At 41.4% G+C, this 14777-nt stretch overlaps 1 protein-coding gene across 3 annotated transcripts in view; it reads left to right on the forward strand.

Annotated features, from left to right (window-relative positions):
• LOC120547056 (tyrosine-protein kinase receptor UFO) overlaps positions 1-14772 on the forward strand; it is a 30353-nt gene extending 15581 nt beyond the window's left edge. For 2 of the 3 annotated variants that reach the window (XM_039782439.1, XM_039782455.1), the window contains 13 exons: positions 2169-2308; positions 2414-2558; positions 2872-2889; positions 3922-4051; positions 4294-4385; positions 6530-6625; positions 6905-6982; positions 7456-7548; positions 8216-8337; positions 8975-9084; positions 9513-9672; positions 10286-10422; positions 11288-14772. In XM_039782439.1, coding sequence (XP_039638373.1) covers positions 2169-2308; positions 2414-2558; positions 2872-2889; positions 3922-4051; positions 4294-4385; positions 6530-6625; positions 6905-6982; positions 7456-7548; positions 8216-8337; positions 8975-9084; positions 9513-9672; positions 10286-10422; positions 11288-11747 — 1781 coding nt within the window. In that variant the 3' untranslated portion in view covers positions 11748-14772. The remainder of the gene's footprint in view (positions 1-2168; positions 2309-2413; positions 2559-2871; positions 2890-3921; positions 4052-4293; positions 4386-6529; positions 6626-6904; positions 6983-7455; positions 7549-8215; positions 8338-8974; positions 9085-9512; positions 9673-10285; positions 10423-11287) is intronic. The other variant, XM_039782447.1, reaches the window with a different exon arrangement.
• Positions 14773-14777: the final 5 nt, after the last annotated feature.

Raw genomic sequence — 14777 nt, forward strand, 5'->3', positions numbered from 1 at the left:
AGAGATTATGTTTTACATATATATCCTGTTTCTTTCTCTTTCCAAAATAACTTCAGAAATGTATTTCCCCCAAAAAAACAAACAAAATGAAAGGACTAAGGTGGTTGCAACACTTGACAACTGTTATTGTGTACTTCTTGCATAGTTTGTTTCACTGAAAAGGCAGCCTGATTCCCTTGTACACATCTGTCTGTACCCCTAATCCAGAGTTACGGGACACCTAAACTCACCGTCCTGATGGAAGTGAGTCATGACGACGTGGCACAAAACACACACACATGTCACATTTAATTCTGTTTAGTAATACTGCTGCCAGCAAAAATGCGAAAGACTCCATTTTCTGGAGCCAGACAACAGTCTGTTCCACCATAAAAGTTGAAACGAGGTGGACGACCAAAAAAGTTGTGACATTTTTGATGACACTAACATTCATGCTTTGACTGATCTGGGAAACATGTTTCCTATGTAGTGATGAGTTTGCTTTCATTTATGGAGAACAGACTCCAGATCCCAGGGTTATGCGTCATATTTTTTGGCTTATGGATGACCCTTTTCCATCCACGTGTTGACCCACGCAGAGACTGAGAGTACGAGATGAAGTTTACAGAAAGGGAAACAGAGAATCAGGCCTGCCACTGAACGATGTTTAAATGCTTCCAAGCGTGGTTATCCGACACGGCTTCTTCAATAGCAGCTCGAAACAGGATGTGAAACAGTAGTCTGCCATGGATGCAGATGTTAACCTCTCGGGTTGTGGACTAATTGTGGCTCAAAAGTGTTTGTTTCTCAGCCTCTTGCCAAGTGGAAGACAAAGGAACAATATGATTTTTTTTTCCTCTGTAGTTTTTTTCCTCCTCCACAAAGTTTTACGTCAACAACATCTCTGTTCTCTTAAACTCATAGCTCCTTTGACGACAAAAGAGAGAGAGGCATTGCCACAGAGAGGGCAGCGAGGGAGAAGAAAACTTGGAAAGGAGGAGATGGAATCATGTTGGATAGAAGACAGGAAGAGAGAAAGAGATAAAGAGGGAAGGAGAAAGAGAGGGTTAGAGAACAAAGAGGTGGAGAAGGAGGCAGAGAGAGACGGAGAGATGAAGGATCTTAGGTGGAGACGAAGTGCTGGAACGAACTTGACTTGGAGATTTTTTTTTGTTGCCGCTGGCAGGCAGAACAGGGACCGCATGTGGAAACAATCATCCGCCAAACGCTTCCTGATAACATCATCCATAGGCTGGGCCATGTTTCCCAAACTCACACTGACTTGGTGTGTGTGTGTGTGTGTGTGTGTGTGTGTGTGTGTGTGTGTGTGTGTGTGTGTGTGTGTGTGTGTGTGTGTGTGTGTGTGTGTGTGTGTGTGTGTGTGTGTGTGTGTTTGGGTGTGTGTGGGTGTGAGCGTGTGTGGGTGTCCAGTTATTTGTGTGACTTTGTAAGAGTGAGAAGCAAAGACAAAGAGAGCCTTAACTCAAACGGCAACAAAGGAAATAAGCAGTCGCTGAAAAGGTTCTTGGATTTCTGTACAGAGCATCAATCTCTCTCTCTCTCTCTCTCTCTCTCTCTATCTCTCTCTCTCTCTCTCACACACACATACACACACACACTTCACACTATTTGTAGCATTTTATTTAGCTCTCTTTTTTTCTCCACTGGGTGTTTCTGCTGCCAGCAGCCTTTTTCACTCTCTGCTTCAGGAAAAGAGAATTAAGCATAAATGGGCATGGACAGAAGAGGAGGGACAGCATGAAAGAGGGAGACACAGGTCTCAGCGTGTGTCCGTCTGAGGTCGCCCAACCATGGCTTCTGAACTCAGATAATCGCCCCATGTCTGTGGTGCCCTTAGCTAGCCTTTTTTGTCCTAATAAAGCTGAATTCTCCACATTTCTCTGACATCTTCCCCTTCCAGCTGTTGTAGTTATCCACACCCTAGAGGCTCGAGGCTGTCAAAACAACACACGCCTGGCTAACCCCCAGCCCACTGGCCCCTGGCCACCAAACCCACAGTCACAGCAGCACTGCCGACTCCTCATTCATACCCAAAATATTTTGACACGTAGCCCGCCACACCCTGAGCTACATGCTTACCCAATCTTACAACAACCCTACAAATGAAAGTCCATGCAACTGTTAGAAATGAAACAACTTCAAGTTGTATTGTGTTGTGTGTGTTTCAGTGCCAGAAAACCCACCTGTGAACGTGAGCGCGGTGCTAAATGGGACTGAGGTGCTGGTGACGTGGGAGGGACCTCCAGGGAAGCTGAATGGAGAACTACAAGGCTACGTGGTGGAGTACAGCACACCTGCCGCACAGCAGGTCAGTCTGGGAAACACACACACTTGTGATGGTTTCTGATGACAGATTATAGAAAATGTAAATCTGCTTGACACTGACCGTCTCCCTCTTTTCTTTTTTTGACAGTACGTTGTGAACACTGGATTGGACACCGAGCTCTCAATCAATCTGTCTGTCCCCCTGTCCAATGTGTCTTTTCGAGTGTGTGCCTATACAGGGGCGGGGCCAGGACCCTGGACCCCCACTCAGACCCTGACACTTATTGCTCCTGGTGAGTGACAAGAAGTGTGGAAATTACTATGGTTACTTATATTAGTATGATTTCTTATGAAAATATGAAAAATAACATACTGCATCTACTTTGAAAGAGATTATTTAAGATTTTATTTTGCATCATTTCGTAAGGGAATAGTCTGATTTTAGCTTCAGTAGCATTATATAATGATCACAATGAATTCACTAGATGGTGTCAGATGTTTCATATAAATCTTCTGCAAATATAAACATGTTATTTTAGTTTTTTTCCCTGACAAAATATTGACATTAGCTCTGCTTTTTTTTTTTTTTTTTTTTACTCTTTACAGAAATGGAGGAATTTAGAAGTGAGTAATGATCGGCTTTGTACATACTTTGCACAAACTGTGACCGATGAGAGTGACACGTAATGACACAGTGACAGTGGAAGTGAGCTCATGTTGCTTTTTCCAACGCAGGACTTCTCTTTCTTATTCTGTGTCACTGGGTTCCTCTGTGAGCCTGAAAGTTCCTTCCTGTGTATCTCAGAAAAAAGGGAAGGAAGAGAAAAAAGAGAAGAAAGGATTTCAGAGAGAGAGAGAGACAGGAAAGGGGAAGAGGGGTGGTGGGGTGAATGGGGGAGACGCATCATAAATATTTATAACGGGCAGGAACAGTGTAGCATCTCTGTTTGCTTAGTCTAATAGAGCCAGACAGACAATTCAAACAACAAGAATGGCAGATAAAAAGAGGCAAGGAAAGTTAGGAGGGGGTGTGTGAATTAGAGGACAAGTTGAAAACAGTGGGTGGAGGTTGTGAAAGAATAGCAGTAGCTTGGGGTGCAGGGGGGTAGCTGGGAGTACATTTCATGGGACTGCAAGAACTCAGACAAAGTAGAAGTTTTGTGAATGAGGAAAAAAGGAGCATCTTTTTTAGTAAGATAGATTTAGCTCGACAAACATAGAGGGCTGCAATGAGGTCACTTAGTCAATTTGTCCAGTTGAAACATATTCTTCCTCACAATAATGCTGCATAATTATGTAATAATTAAACATTGTCTTCTAACAAGGGAATAATGAAGGGAATAACGAATAACGAATACAAACTTTTATTTCTGTCGCATTCCAAGCATTTGTAATAACAAGGGAATAAAGAAGGGGACTTGACCATTTACAATTGTACACGTTGTTCACAGTGGCACTCCGTAAAGCAGTAATAAGCTGACAAATGAAACTATAATTATACAGCTTTGCCTTCAGTTGATAAAATAAATCAACACATAATCTCTGCTTTTTGTCACTTTGAGTTCCATACTCCATACTAAATTCTCTCCTCACCTTAAAAGCCACACATGACTAAACCCTCATCTGTCTCTGTCCACACCCCTTCCCTTCCCTCAGGTCCTTCATCGCCCCCGGCCTTTTCCTGGCACTGGTGGTATGTGGTGATGGCCATTGCCGGCGCCGTGTCCATAGCTGTGCTCATGGCTGTTTATGTGGCCAAGCTGCGGCGTAAGGAGACGCGCTTTGGGTGCGTAAACTGTTGGCGCTCCTCGTGGGTGGAAGGGAGGGACTCGATAGCTGTGCCAAACCAAAAATCGCCAGTGTTTTTCAGCTCCATGACCTAGTTGCCTCACTTAAGCATGAAAGACCAACAGTCATTCTTCTAAATTATGGAGCAATGCCATGTTTTCAGCTGTGTTTACGCATCTGCTGCAGAGGCCTCTCATTGTGTTTTGCCCTGATTTGTATGATGTGTTTATGCATTCCCAGAGAGGCGTTTGAACCCATGATGGAGAGCGGAGAGCTGGTGGTCAGGTATCGCGCTCGCCGCACCTACAGCCGCAGGACTACAGAAGCAACATGTGAGTTCCCCTCTCTGCCCCTGCACGTTACTCAGAAAGATGACACTTTATATTTCCTCCTGACTGTCCCTAAGAGGTAAGTCTCTCAGCATGTCAAAACCTGCCTCTGTCCCCAGGATATAGCGATACAAAACAGGTTGCATAATAGCATCTTCTCTCATGCCCTGGGCTTGGATTCAACAGTTCAATGGAAGAAACTCTTTGGCTGTAATGACACACAACGACAGTTCTGTTTTCCACATTTCAAGACAGGAATCAAGTCCTTGGTTTGTCTGGTTGATCAAAGGCAGGAATGCAAACAACTAAGGGTTAATTCATTCCCCACAGCTGTGAAAACAGCCCTGGCGTGTCAGCTGAAATACTTCACAACAACACTGTGTCCCTTATACTCTATAAAGCAATGTATCTTTTTATAATCATATCAAGAAGATGTGCAGTAAATCCATTGGTGAAGTTGTGCCCTGTATAATCAGGCGTGAATGGCAGAATTAAATTTGACTTGGCTACATTTTACTGACAGAGTAGAGGAAGGAGGTGGGGCATTGGGGGTGAAATCAAGATAACAGCACATTGTGGGAAAGGGAATACAATTACGTCAGGGAGCTAGTGACTTGACGTACCCCTCATCTGAATGAGATTTCACACTTATGCAGCCTGTAACAACAGACGAAGAGTTACTGCTAGCAGTTCGAGTCACTGCTCTGACTGGAGGTCATATCACCTTTGGGGAGTAAACTGGGAATAAAAAGTCTCGTCCAGGTGGAGTTACGACTTTGTACTGGTGGAACACAAAGCTGTGGTTGGCAGTGGTTTGTGTGCTTTCACCAGCCAGCAGTCCCTGTGAGTCCTCATGATTGTAGACAGAGATACGTACCTGCAAACACAGCCTCAAATTTCACACAGCTGGGTCACATTCAATCCGTGACTTTTTTTGTCCCAGGTGTATGCGCAATATTTTGTGTAGATCTAATACACAAGTCTCAGCTTGCCGCAGCCACGAAGAGGCCAGGGGAAAGGCAAAACTGTGGAGAAAAAAACATATTCAGTGAGTAAAATGAGACCAGCTCGGGGAAAAAAAGAGATTGAGATGTGTAGTCTGAATGAATGGGGGAAAACTCGCTGGGAATAAAGGAAGGGGTCAGATTGGAGGGATTTGGGTTGGATTTACACTGCTGATGTTGTCCATTAAAATTTGGCCAATTTTCAGGACAAAGTCGAAACCCCGGGACTCTGGTTATTGCATTGCATTGGCTAATAGCTGGTCACACCAACATGTGTTGGAACATGCCTGTGGACTGAGCACATTGTTGTTCGACGCATGGCAGATTGATAGTGTAGCAGCAGCTGGAGGGGGATCTCTGATGCATGTCGTCGCCTTGTCATATTCTGGCCCAGATGTGAAAACAGAGCTAACGTCTGTAGCGCAGTCTGCTCGCCACCATACAGCTCAATGACAGCTAGCTTGTTGAAGAGAGTCAGGAATATTTAAACCATCATAAATCCTCTGATCTCAACTCCCCAACTGGGTCCCTTGCAGGATTCAGATTCAGAACTTATCATATAGTTTGGAATTTTGAATTAGTCTTTATTTTGTATAGTTTTTGACTCTATTTTCAGCTGCACTTACGTTTTAGCTTTCTGGGTTTGGTTATTTTAGCTCAGGTTTTATTTATTTTTTGTTTTATTTGAACCTACATTTTGTTTGCAGTGTAGGCTCAAATGTCCCTCCTCTTGAAAGACAGTTTGTAAGATATAATTGACATTTAGAGTAATGGTTTTTAGTATTTTTGAAACAGGACTTCATTAAAAACAATAGATACTGGATTCAATTATTACATTAATACATATTCAAATAATGTAATGTTCAGCCCATTTTTAAACCTCTTCTTTTGCAATAACAAAAAGATGAAGACTAAGACGATTTAATTAAAAAAATCATTCTGGTGATTTTTACACAAGTGCACAGGATGGTTTTGGTTCAGTCAGTCTAATTTCCATTGTTACTCAAGTTTATTAACACTTTGTTTTTGGCTTAGTGTCGTGCATTGTGTTTTTACAATCTGTTTTTCTCTCTTTTATGTGTTGTTCATTAAAGTGCTTTCCGCCCCAAACACCATTAAAATTCTTTATTTTTTCCTCCTCAGTGAACAGTCTGGGCATCAGTGACGAGCTGAAGCAGAAGCTCCAAGACGTGATGGTGGACAGACATAAACTAACCCTGGGAAAGACCCTGGGAGAAGGTACTGCTTGGTTTTGTTTTAACTATGTGTCAGTCTCATTTCTGGGGGTAGCCTGGAGGTAATATGTACACAGTACATAGTGAGGACTTATCTGCCATAGCAGTAATGCTTGCTTTCCACTTATCTCCAGTTATTTCCGTCTGACACTAATATGCGTTAACCTCCTAGCCCTGTACCCTGTGAAGTCAGGAGGCCAACAACTCTTCCCTGTTTAATAAGACATTTAATCTTGTTGCGTCTTATCTGGGTGTTTGATTGTGTTTTCATTTATTTCTTTAGGGGAGTTTGGCTCTGTGATGGAAGGCCTGCTGACTCAGGAGGAGTCTGCTCTCAAAGTTGCTGTCAAGACTATGAAGAGTGAGTAGACAGTAAAAGTACTCAGGAATTACCACAATGAATCCCTTCATCTCGGGAACACAGGCCAATTGATGGACATCAATCCGGGTCAGAAATTCACAAGTGCTGGGGGCAAAACTGTCTTTTTTTGATCAGAAAACAGACAACAGTGCAGCTTGTAAAAGATATTGGCAGAAGAAAAAATTGACCCCATGTTGACCGTAGTGCCAAAGTAAAGACAATTGTATAAAAACTCCAAAGTTGAGGGAAAAAGATGAAATTGGGAAAAACAGCGCCACCCTCTTTCGTGAGATTTCTGCCAGTTTCAACTTGTGGCCATGAAGTGCAAACAAACTTAGTGGTAAAAACTGCTAACATGTATTAAATTATAGTTTATAAATTCAGGAGCCAAAACACCATCTGAAGTGTATTTCTTACTCGGGCAACCTTTTAACGTGGCACATGGGCTCACCTCTGTATCGTCTCCTCTCCAGTTGCCATCTGTACCCGCTCAGAGATGGAAGATTTTCTCCGTGAAGCTGCCTGCATGAAAGAGTTTGACCACCGCAATGTCATGAGGCTTCTAGGTGAGTCAGGATTCATACTGCCTGGCAGGTCATGGGTCGGCTAATTCAAATTACAAAAAGGGTTATGCTTTCTTACTTAGTTGATATTCGTGGGTTTCTTTGCAGAGGTTCCAAAATGTGATGGATTTTTCCTTTGCCCATGCTACACCCTTTCACCTAGTTTCTTGAAAATTGGGCCAGTAGTTTTTTTGATAATCCTGCTGACAAACAAACCGAACTGAAAACATTGATGAAGTGAATTCTACCATGTGGGTACAACCCCAAAAAGTGCAGGAATCATGCAATACATTAACTCCATTAATTTCCTCAGGATTACTTAGGTTCCCCACAAACCTTACTATGAACTGTTTTAAAGGAATTACTTTCTATCAAAGAAATAGTCCAAATTGACTGCATTTTCAGATTTTTGAAAGTAACAGGGAGAGTGGAAAGACTAAATGTTTGAGCTAAATATCTCAAAATCTGTGCAAATGAAACCATAAATATGTGCGTGACTAAATACCACTAAAGGTAAGTGAGAAAATGGTTATTTTTTTGTAATTTGCGTGAACTAACCCTTTAAAATACTGCATTCTTTAAATAGCAAATTCAAGACTGAGTGCTTTTGAGATGTACAGAACATGTATGTAGTCAATGTGTAGAATACTAATCTGAAGTGTTTTTACAGGTGTGTGTCTGCAGACTGTGGAGAGTGAAGGTTACCCCTCCCCGGTGGTCATTCTGCCCTATATGAAACACGGAGACCTGCACAGCTATCTGCTATACTCAAGGCTGGGAGACTCTCCTGTGGTTAGTCGGATTTCAAACAATAAAAGCAGCGAGTCAGCAACACATACAACGCAAACGCAGGCAGCCGCACGCATATGCACGCATACAGTCCCACACAATTTAACAGCTTAATGGGGTTCAGGGCATAGACTGTATAAAAAGTTTGGGCTTTATTAATTCACATGAATGTCTGTCAGCAAAATGGGATCCAAAGGTCAACATAGACATAAAGTGTTTGTTACAGTCACCATCCACACCTTATTGGCAGAGCGTACGCTCTGAGATCATGGAAACACAAGATATGTGTCTGTCGTTGCTACATGTATTAGCGGTTTTACTTATTAATGGATGAGATATTTTTTTTGGAATTGTGAACTGCTCTACGCAGTAAGTCCCTGAAGAGCAGGGTTGAGAAACACAAGCCTAATCAAAACAAGATTCCTACAGAATGTTGAAACATCCATGTGTTCGGCACACATTCAAAAACACAGTGGTGTTGAACCCTATTCTTCCCACAGGAGGCCATTAGTATTTGGAGCACTCCGTTCTGGCTGATCACAGGTCCTCAAAGAAATGGACTCTAGTGCCCTCTACTGTGCAGAAAATAAATGTCAGCTGTGTGTGACTAAAACCTTTTTTTCTCTGTGCTGTCCTGCAGTACCTCCCGTCTCAAATGCTGGTAAAGTTTATGACTGATATTGCCCGAGGGATGGAGTACCTCAGCAATAAGAACTTCATCCACAGAGACCTTGCCGCCCGCAACTGCATGTAAGCAAAATCTCTGCTTCCACATTTTACTCTTTTGGTTCCTGTTAGCAGTATCACTTGCCTATTTCTCTTGAAGAGGAAAAAGAACTAAAAGTGACTTAAGAGACTGCTCAAAGCAACATTTGGGAGGGGGGGAAGCCCAAAAAAGGCTAAAACTAATTTAATAAATATTATTATATATCATATTTTATAATCTTATCATATATTTTGTGTCTGAATCTGCAGAAAAATAATTAGTAACCTTTGATTTCAAGTAAATGTAGTGGAATAACAAAATTGACCACTTAAATATAGTGGAGTATAAGTACAAAGTATCCAAAGTAAATAAAAGCACTTAAACGAATGTACTTTTTTTACCTTACACCACCGTCCCGAATGCCCCTTTACCAAAAAAGCAGCGCTGTAACACTCTGGTTTCTCTGCCTCAGGCTGAACGAGAACATGAACGTATGTGTGGCCGACTTTGGCCTCTCCAAGAAGATCTACAACGGAGACTACTACAGGCAGGGGCGAATCTCAAAGATGCCCGTCAAATGGATCGCTATCGAGAGCTTGGCTGATCGCGTCTACACCACCAAAAGTGACGTGGTAGGTTCACCCACTGTGTGTGTGTGTGTGTGTGTGTGTGTGTGTGTGTGTGTGTGTGTGTGTGTGTGTGTGTGTGTGTGTGTGTGTGTGTGTGCACCTCACTACAATCCTTGGTGTGCGTTACTTTTCTATATTATAAATGAAACATTTCTACTATGTTTACTGTTGAAAACTGAGAAATAGCACTAATTGAATAGCCTCATGAAGACATAGCTATGATGTATTGAGCTAAATGTATTACATGTATACATGTATATATATCATTTCTACCATCTATGGCAGATGTAAACAGCAACAGCTGACTGCACTGATGACTACAAACTGTAGGTTTCCATGCACATGTGAAAGTGTTCATGCAGTGTTAGCGTTAAAAAGGATGTGCATTCTTTAGCAACTTGTGCGTAAAAGTAGGATGTCCAGAAAGCTTAGAAAAACAAGTCTGTTATTTCCACAGGGTTTAACTTGTGCAGATTCATGTCTGAAGTAGTGTATAGCAAGGTGTCTAAAAGCTAAAGGATTTCCAAACCCTTTAACCCTTCCCCCCTCTCTCTCTCTCTCTCTCTCATTCTTTACTATGTCATGGTCCTTCCCTCCATCTCTCTCTTTCTCTCAGTGGTCGTTTGGAGTCACAATGTGGGAGATCGCCACGCGGGGCCAGACTCCGTACCCTGGGGTCGAAAACAGTGAGATATATGATTACTTGAGACAAGGAAACCGTCTCAAACAGCCTCCAGACTGTCTGGACAGCATGTGAGTGTCAGCTCCTTCACTGTCACATTCTTCACAAAACACAGTCAGCTGATGATGAAGTATCTTGGGGATCTTTTGCCTCCTGATTAGAAGTACCTTTTTTCCATAAAGCAATTAAGGCTGGAGGCTAAAAACAGTTCCAGTCTATCTGGTTTCCAAGGAGCTTATCATGCTTTACTTTTTTTCATGTTTCTTAAAGCTATTTAGATAAACACAGTTACTGAACTATTTTGTTCCAAGATATAGATTTGAAAAGCATGCACCCTTCCTCGTAATTAGCTTAAGACAAAAAAGATTCTGGTATTTTTATTATTTCTTATTACCTTTTAAATTAATATTACCCTAAATTGTTGGGGGGGGGGGGTTCTTCTTGATTTTCAGGTAACACACTACTTTATGAGTTTCCTAATTTCTTAATAATGTCTTTGGAGATTCCAGAGAAGGGAATGTTTGATTTTATATTAATTATAGGGAAAACGGAGATCATTTTCTGAGACAAAACACTCAGCAAGTTCCTACCAATTTATTTTAACAACAATTAGAAGATAAAAAAAATGGCAGATATAATTGGTAAGAGAAATTTCATAAAAAAATGGATAAAAAATCCAGTTATGTTAAGAATAATAAATCTTAATAACATAATTATAAATATAAATTTCTTATCTGGAAGTTTGTGGAGAAAAGGAGACCTGCTATGCTAAGCTAGAATACAATTAACTCACTATAATTAGTGTCAAAGTAATTCCATACAAAATGTATTTCTATGAAGTTATTAAACCTATTTAATGAAGTGTTAGTGTTTTTCACACGATTAAACAATGTGCTAACATTAAATATATAATTACCATTTCTTCTTCCTCTCCAGCTACTCCCTGATGTTCTCCTGCTGGCTGCTGAGCCCCAAGGATCGCCCATCATTTGAGTCCCTGCGCTGTGAGCTGGAAAAAGCCCTTGAGGATCTGCCGGACACCCAGGACCCAGACGAGATCTTGTACGTCAACATGGACGAGTCTTCCATGGAGCTAGGGGCCGTTGGTGGCCGTGACCCCATTGGGGTGCCGTCCCCTCTCTGCCTGAAGGCCCTGGACTCTGTGACCACAGTGGAGGTCCACCACCCCAACCGCTACGTCCTCTGTCCCCAACACGAGACCAACCGAGCCCTCTCGGACTCCCTGGAGAGCCTGGACATGCCGGTGTCGTCATCCGCAGCTACGCTGCCTCTACAACCATCCTGCCACTCCACTCCCAACCCCACACCAGCTCCCACCCCAACTGTTGAGCTGCTGGAGGACAGGGAAGGGTCCAGAAAAATGCCCTGGCAGTGATGCCTTCACTTTTTTTTTTTTAAATGGCAAGACTTTTCACTGCCAAAGTGTGCCATCCTTTATCCCCAGTCCAAGAATGAGATCCAGCCTCTTGCTACTGACTACATCATATCTACATACATATTTTGCACAAATTCACACACACACACAGCCGAAGGCATTCCAAGGAAGTGAAGGATTTGGATTCTCTCCTTTGTCAACCCTTTTCTCTTCTGAAATGAGCACGTTTCCAAGTGAGTGTAAAGGCTATTGTGTGATTAGTGTAGCAGGAGGAACACTGTTACCAACGATAGACAGTGGGTGAAGAAGTTTAGAGCACGTTGCCCTCATACACTGCAGCACAATCAGAGAATCTAATTCCAAGTCCATATAGCAATAAAATACCATAACTACCTGTATACAACAGATCGACCCCCTTTACACGACTAAGCTAAACAATCTCAGTGAAACCAGCTTAGACACTGCCAGGCTGAATCTACAACCAAACAAACTCAGGAGCTTGAAGTTGCGAGTAAAGGGCTAACATGGAGGACTCGCACCAGCTGAGACAATGCTCCTCTGACAGAAAAACCTCACCCATCTGAAGTCCCTGCTCCTGTGCAGAAATAACCTGAGGACAGTTGGGAAAGAAAGAAAAAAAATCTGTAGCAGTGCCTCTTTCACTGAAGGTATCGTCTGATGAAGACGACTAGCTGCTTTATGGTTATACTGATACAGTTTATGAAGGACAATAAGACGAGTTAAAACTAAGATCGCCGAAAAGGATGGGCTTTTTAATTATTTTTTTTTAGCTTTGAGCAGTGGTTTTGACAAATGTTGATCTTGACAAATGTCTTTTATAATGTTAGAATTTTCTTTCCCCACAGAAACCGTTCAACTAAAGTTCACCTTACCTGAAAGTTAGAAGACTTTTACCCTATAACAACAGAATATGAATGCCATTTGAATTTAACAACTAAAGAATTAAAAGAGACCAAAATTTGCAGAGAAAATGAAATGACACTGCAGGCTTTAGATCATTTCATGTGAAGTCGTTTTGAATGAAGAAACTCCATCTTATTGATCCTTCGTACGCTAGCCTAATGTAGCGCTCTAACAACCCCTGCATCCTCTCGAGTGGTCGTACTGCTAGTTGTGCATTAAGCACCATGAGCCATTTACAGTTCACACAAGGCATCTCTTTCCTCACTAACAGGTAAGACACCTGTGAAAATCCTGAACAACAATAATAACTCAGGAAACTGGAGACTTTGCTCAACAGTGACAGAGGTACTGGTCAAATCAAGAGGGTACAAATAATCAGAGGCAGGTGGATGGACTGAGGGTAGGTACGGACATGATGGAGTTACCCGAGGCAGATAAGCTCCTCACCTTTGCGTTTGGCTCAAGCACAGTGTTATTACACATTTTGTAAAAAAAAAAAAGAAAAAATGATGCTGATTTCTTTTTTCTACAACTTTGCACTAATGTTTTTTTTTTATATCATTGTATGTTTGTTTATAATTTGTATATCTTTTACGCTTTTTCATTTTGTTTTCTAATTACTTTCTCTCTAATAAGAATCTGTCCACATGTAACAACTTGAATATTCATAAAGGCAGAGAACATAGCCTGTGAAATCATTGCAGGGCATCCAGTGGAGGAGTGTTTTCCATAAATGAGCAAAGAGACTGGGAATCATGACTAACCTCGTCATCTGACATCATCCTGCCACACTCTTATTCTGGGATATTTTAGTTACTTGAGGTTTAGCACTAAAAATAGAAGTCTGGTACCAGCAGAATTAAGGAGGAGACAGAAAACAAAGTGCGTGTTCATCGAAACCTCTGCTTCGAGGTCACTAGCTGCAACTTTGCATCATGCATGCACTTATTTTTATATATATATATATATATATATATATATATATATATATATATTTGCTTTAGTTCATAATTTTGTATTTAGAATGGACCATATTCCAACACACATTTTGGGAGAACATTTGTTGAAATGATGTGCTGTGTTTCTCAGATGTATGCATCAAAGGTACTTATATATGAAACAGTATACAGTTATCCTTTTTACCTGTAGCATTACTGAAATTCCTTGTTAAGATGAAATGTACATTTCTTGCTATACATTTGGTACTGTATGCTCATTGACTGATAGTCCTCCATTGTTTGTGAACTACAGAAAGTGGTGCTGAGACCGAGGCACTCGTCTAATTTGGTCTGTACAAATATTTTACCAATTTGAAAGCAGATAGATACGGCAGCAGTGTTTAGGGTTGGGCATCGTTTTGATTTTAACAATTCTGATTCCAATTCCGATTCTTCCTTTCGATTCAGGTTCTTATCGATTCTCGATTCCGATTCTTTGAGGGGTGGAGTTGAACTGACATGCCTATTTTCACAAATAAGAGGAAAGTTTTATTTTGATTCAATGGTGGTTTGTAGTTTTACAGGCCTTTTTCATTGTAAAATAAAGCCACACTAGAGCGCTGCTTTCTGTGCTCCATGGCTGCGACACAACAAGCGCCTGGCCGTTACGGAAACCAAAACTTGCGCATGTTAAATTGGGAAGTGGTGATCGGATTTGAAACCAAGTCCTCTAAACGATTCCAAAGGATTCCAATAAAGAAACGATTCTACTGGAATCGTAATTTTTTAAATGATTCCAAGTAAGAATCGATTCTCCATGCCCAATCCTGTTACACCAACTAGTGTGTTTGAAACATTTTGGTCTTTGGACAAAAAGAAAAACTGATCCTCCGAGCGGATTCCAGCAAGAACTGAATCTCCTTCTTCGTGATTACAGTCAGTTCAGCCTTAAATCTTGACCTTCAGTGCCTTCAGAGAGCCAGTATTTTGCATTACAGTAAATGTGTGTGTGGATTGTGATTCTCCTGATGTGTTGAATTGGGAGAAGACTGTACTATAATTGTCTTTATATTGTCATGATTTGTAAACAAAGTTTTATACAGTACCTGCAGTATTTTGTATAAGAAATAAATGTGTTCATTGTGAATGAGCTCTCCTCCTGAGCTTT

Source organism: Perca fluviatilis, chromosome 2 (genome assembly GCF_010015445.1).
Source record: "Perca fluviatilis chromosome 2, GENO_Pfluv_1.0, whole genome shotgun sequence".
NCBI lineage: Eukaryota > Metazoa > Chordata > Actinopteri > Perciformes > Percidae > Perca > Perca fluviatilis.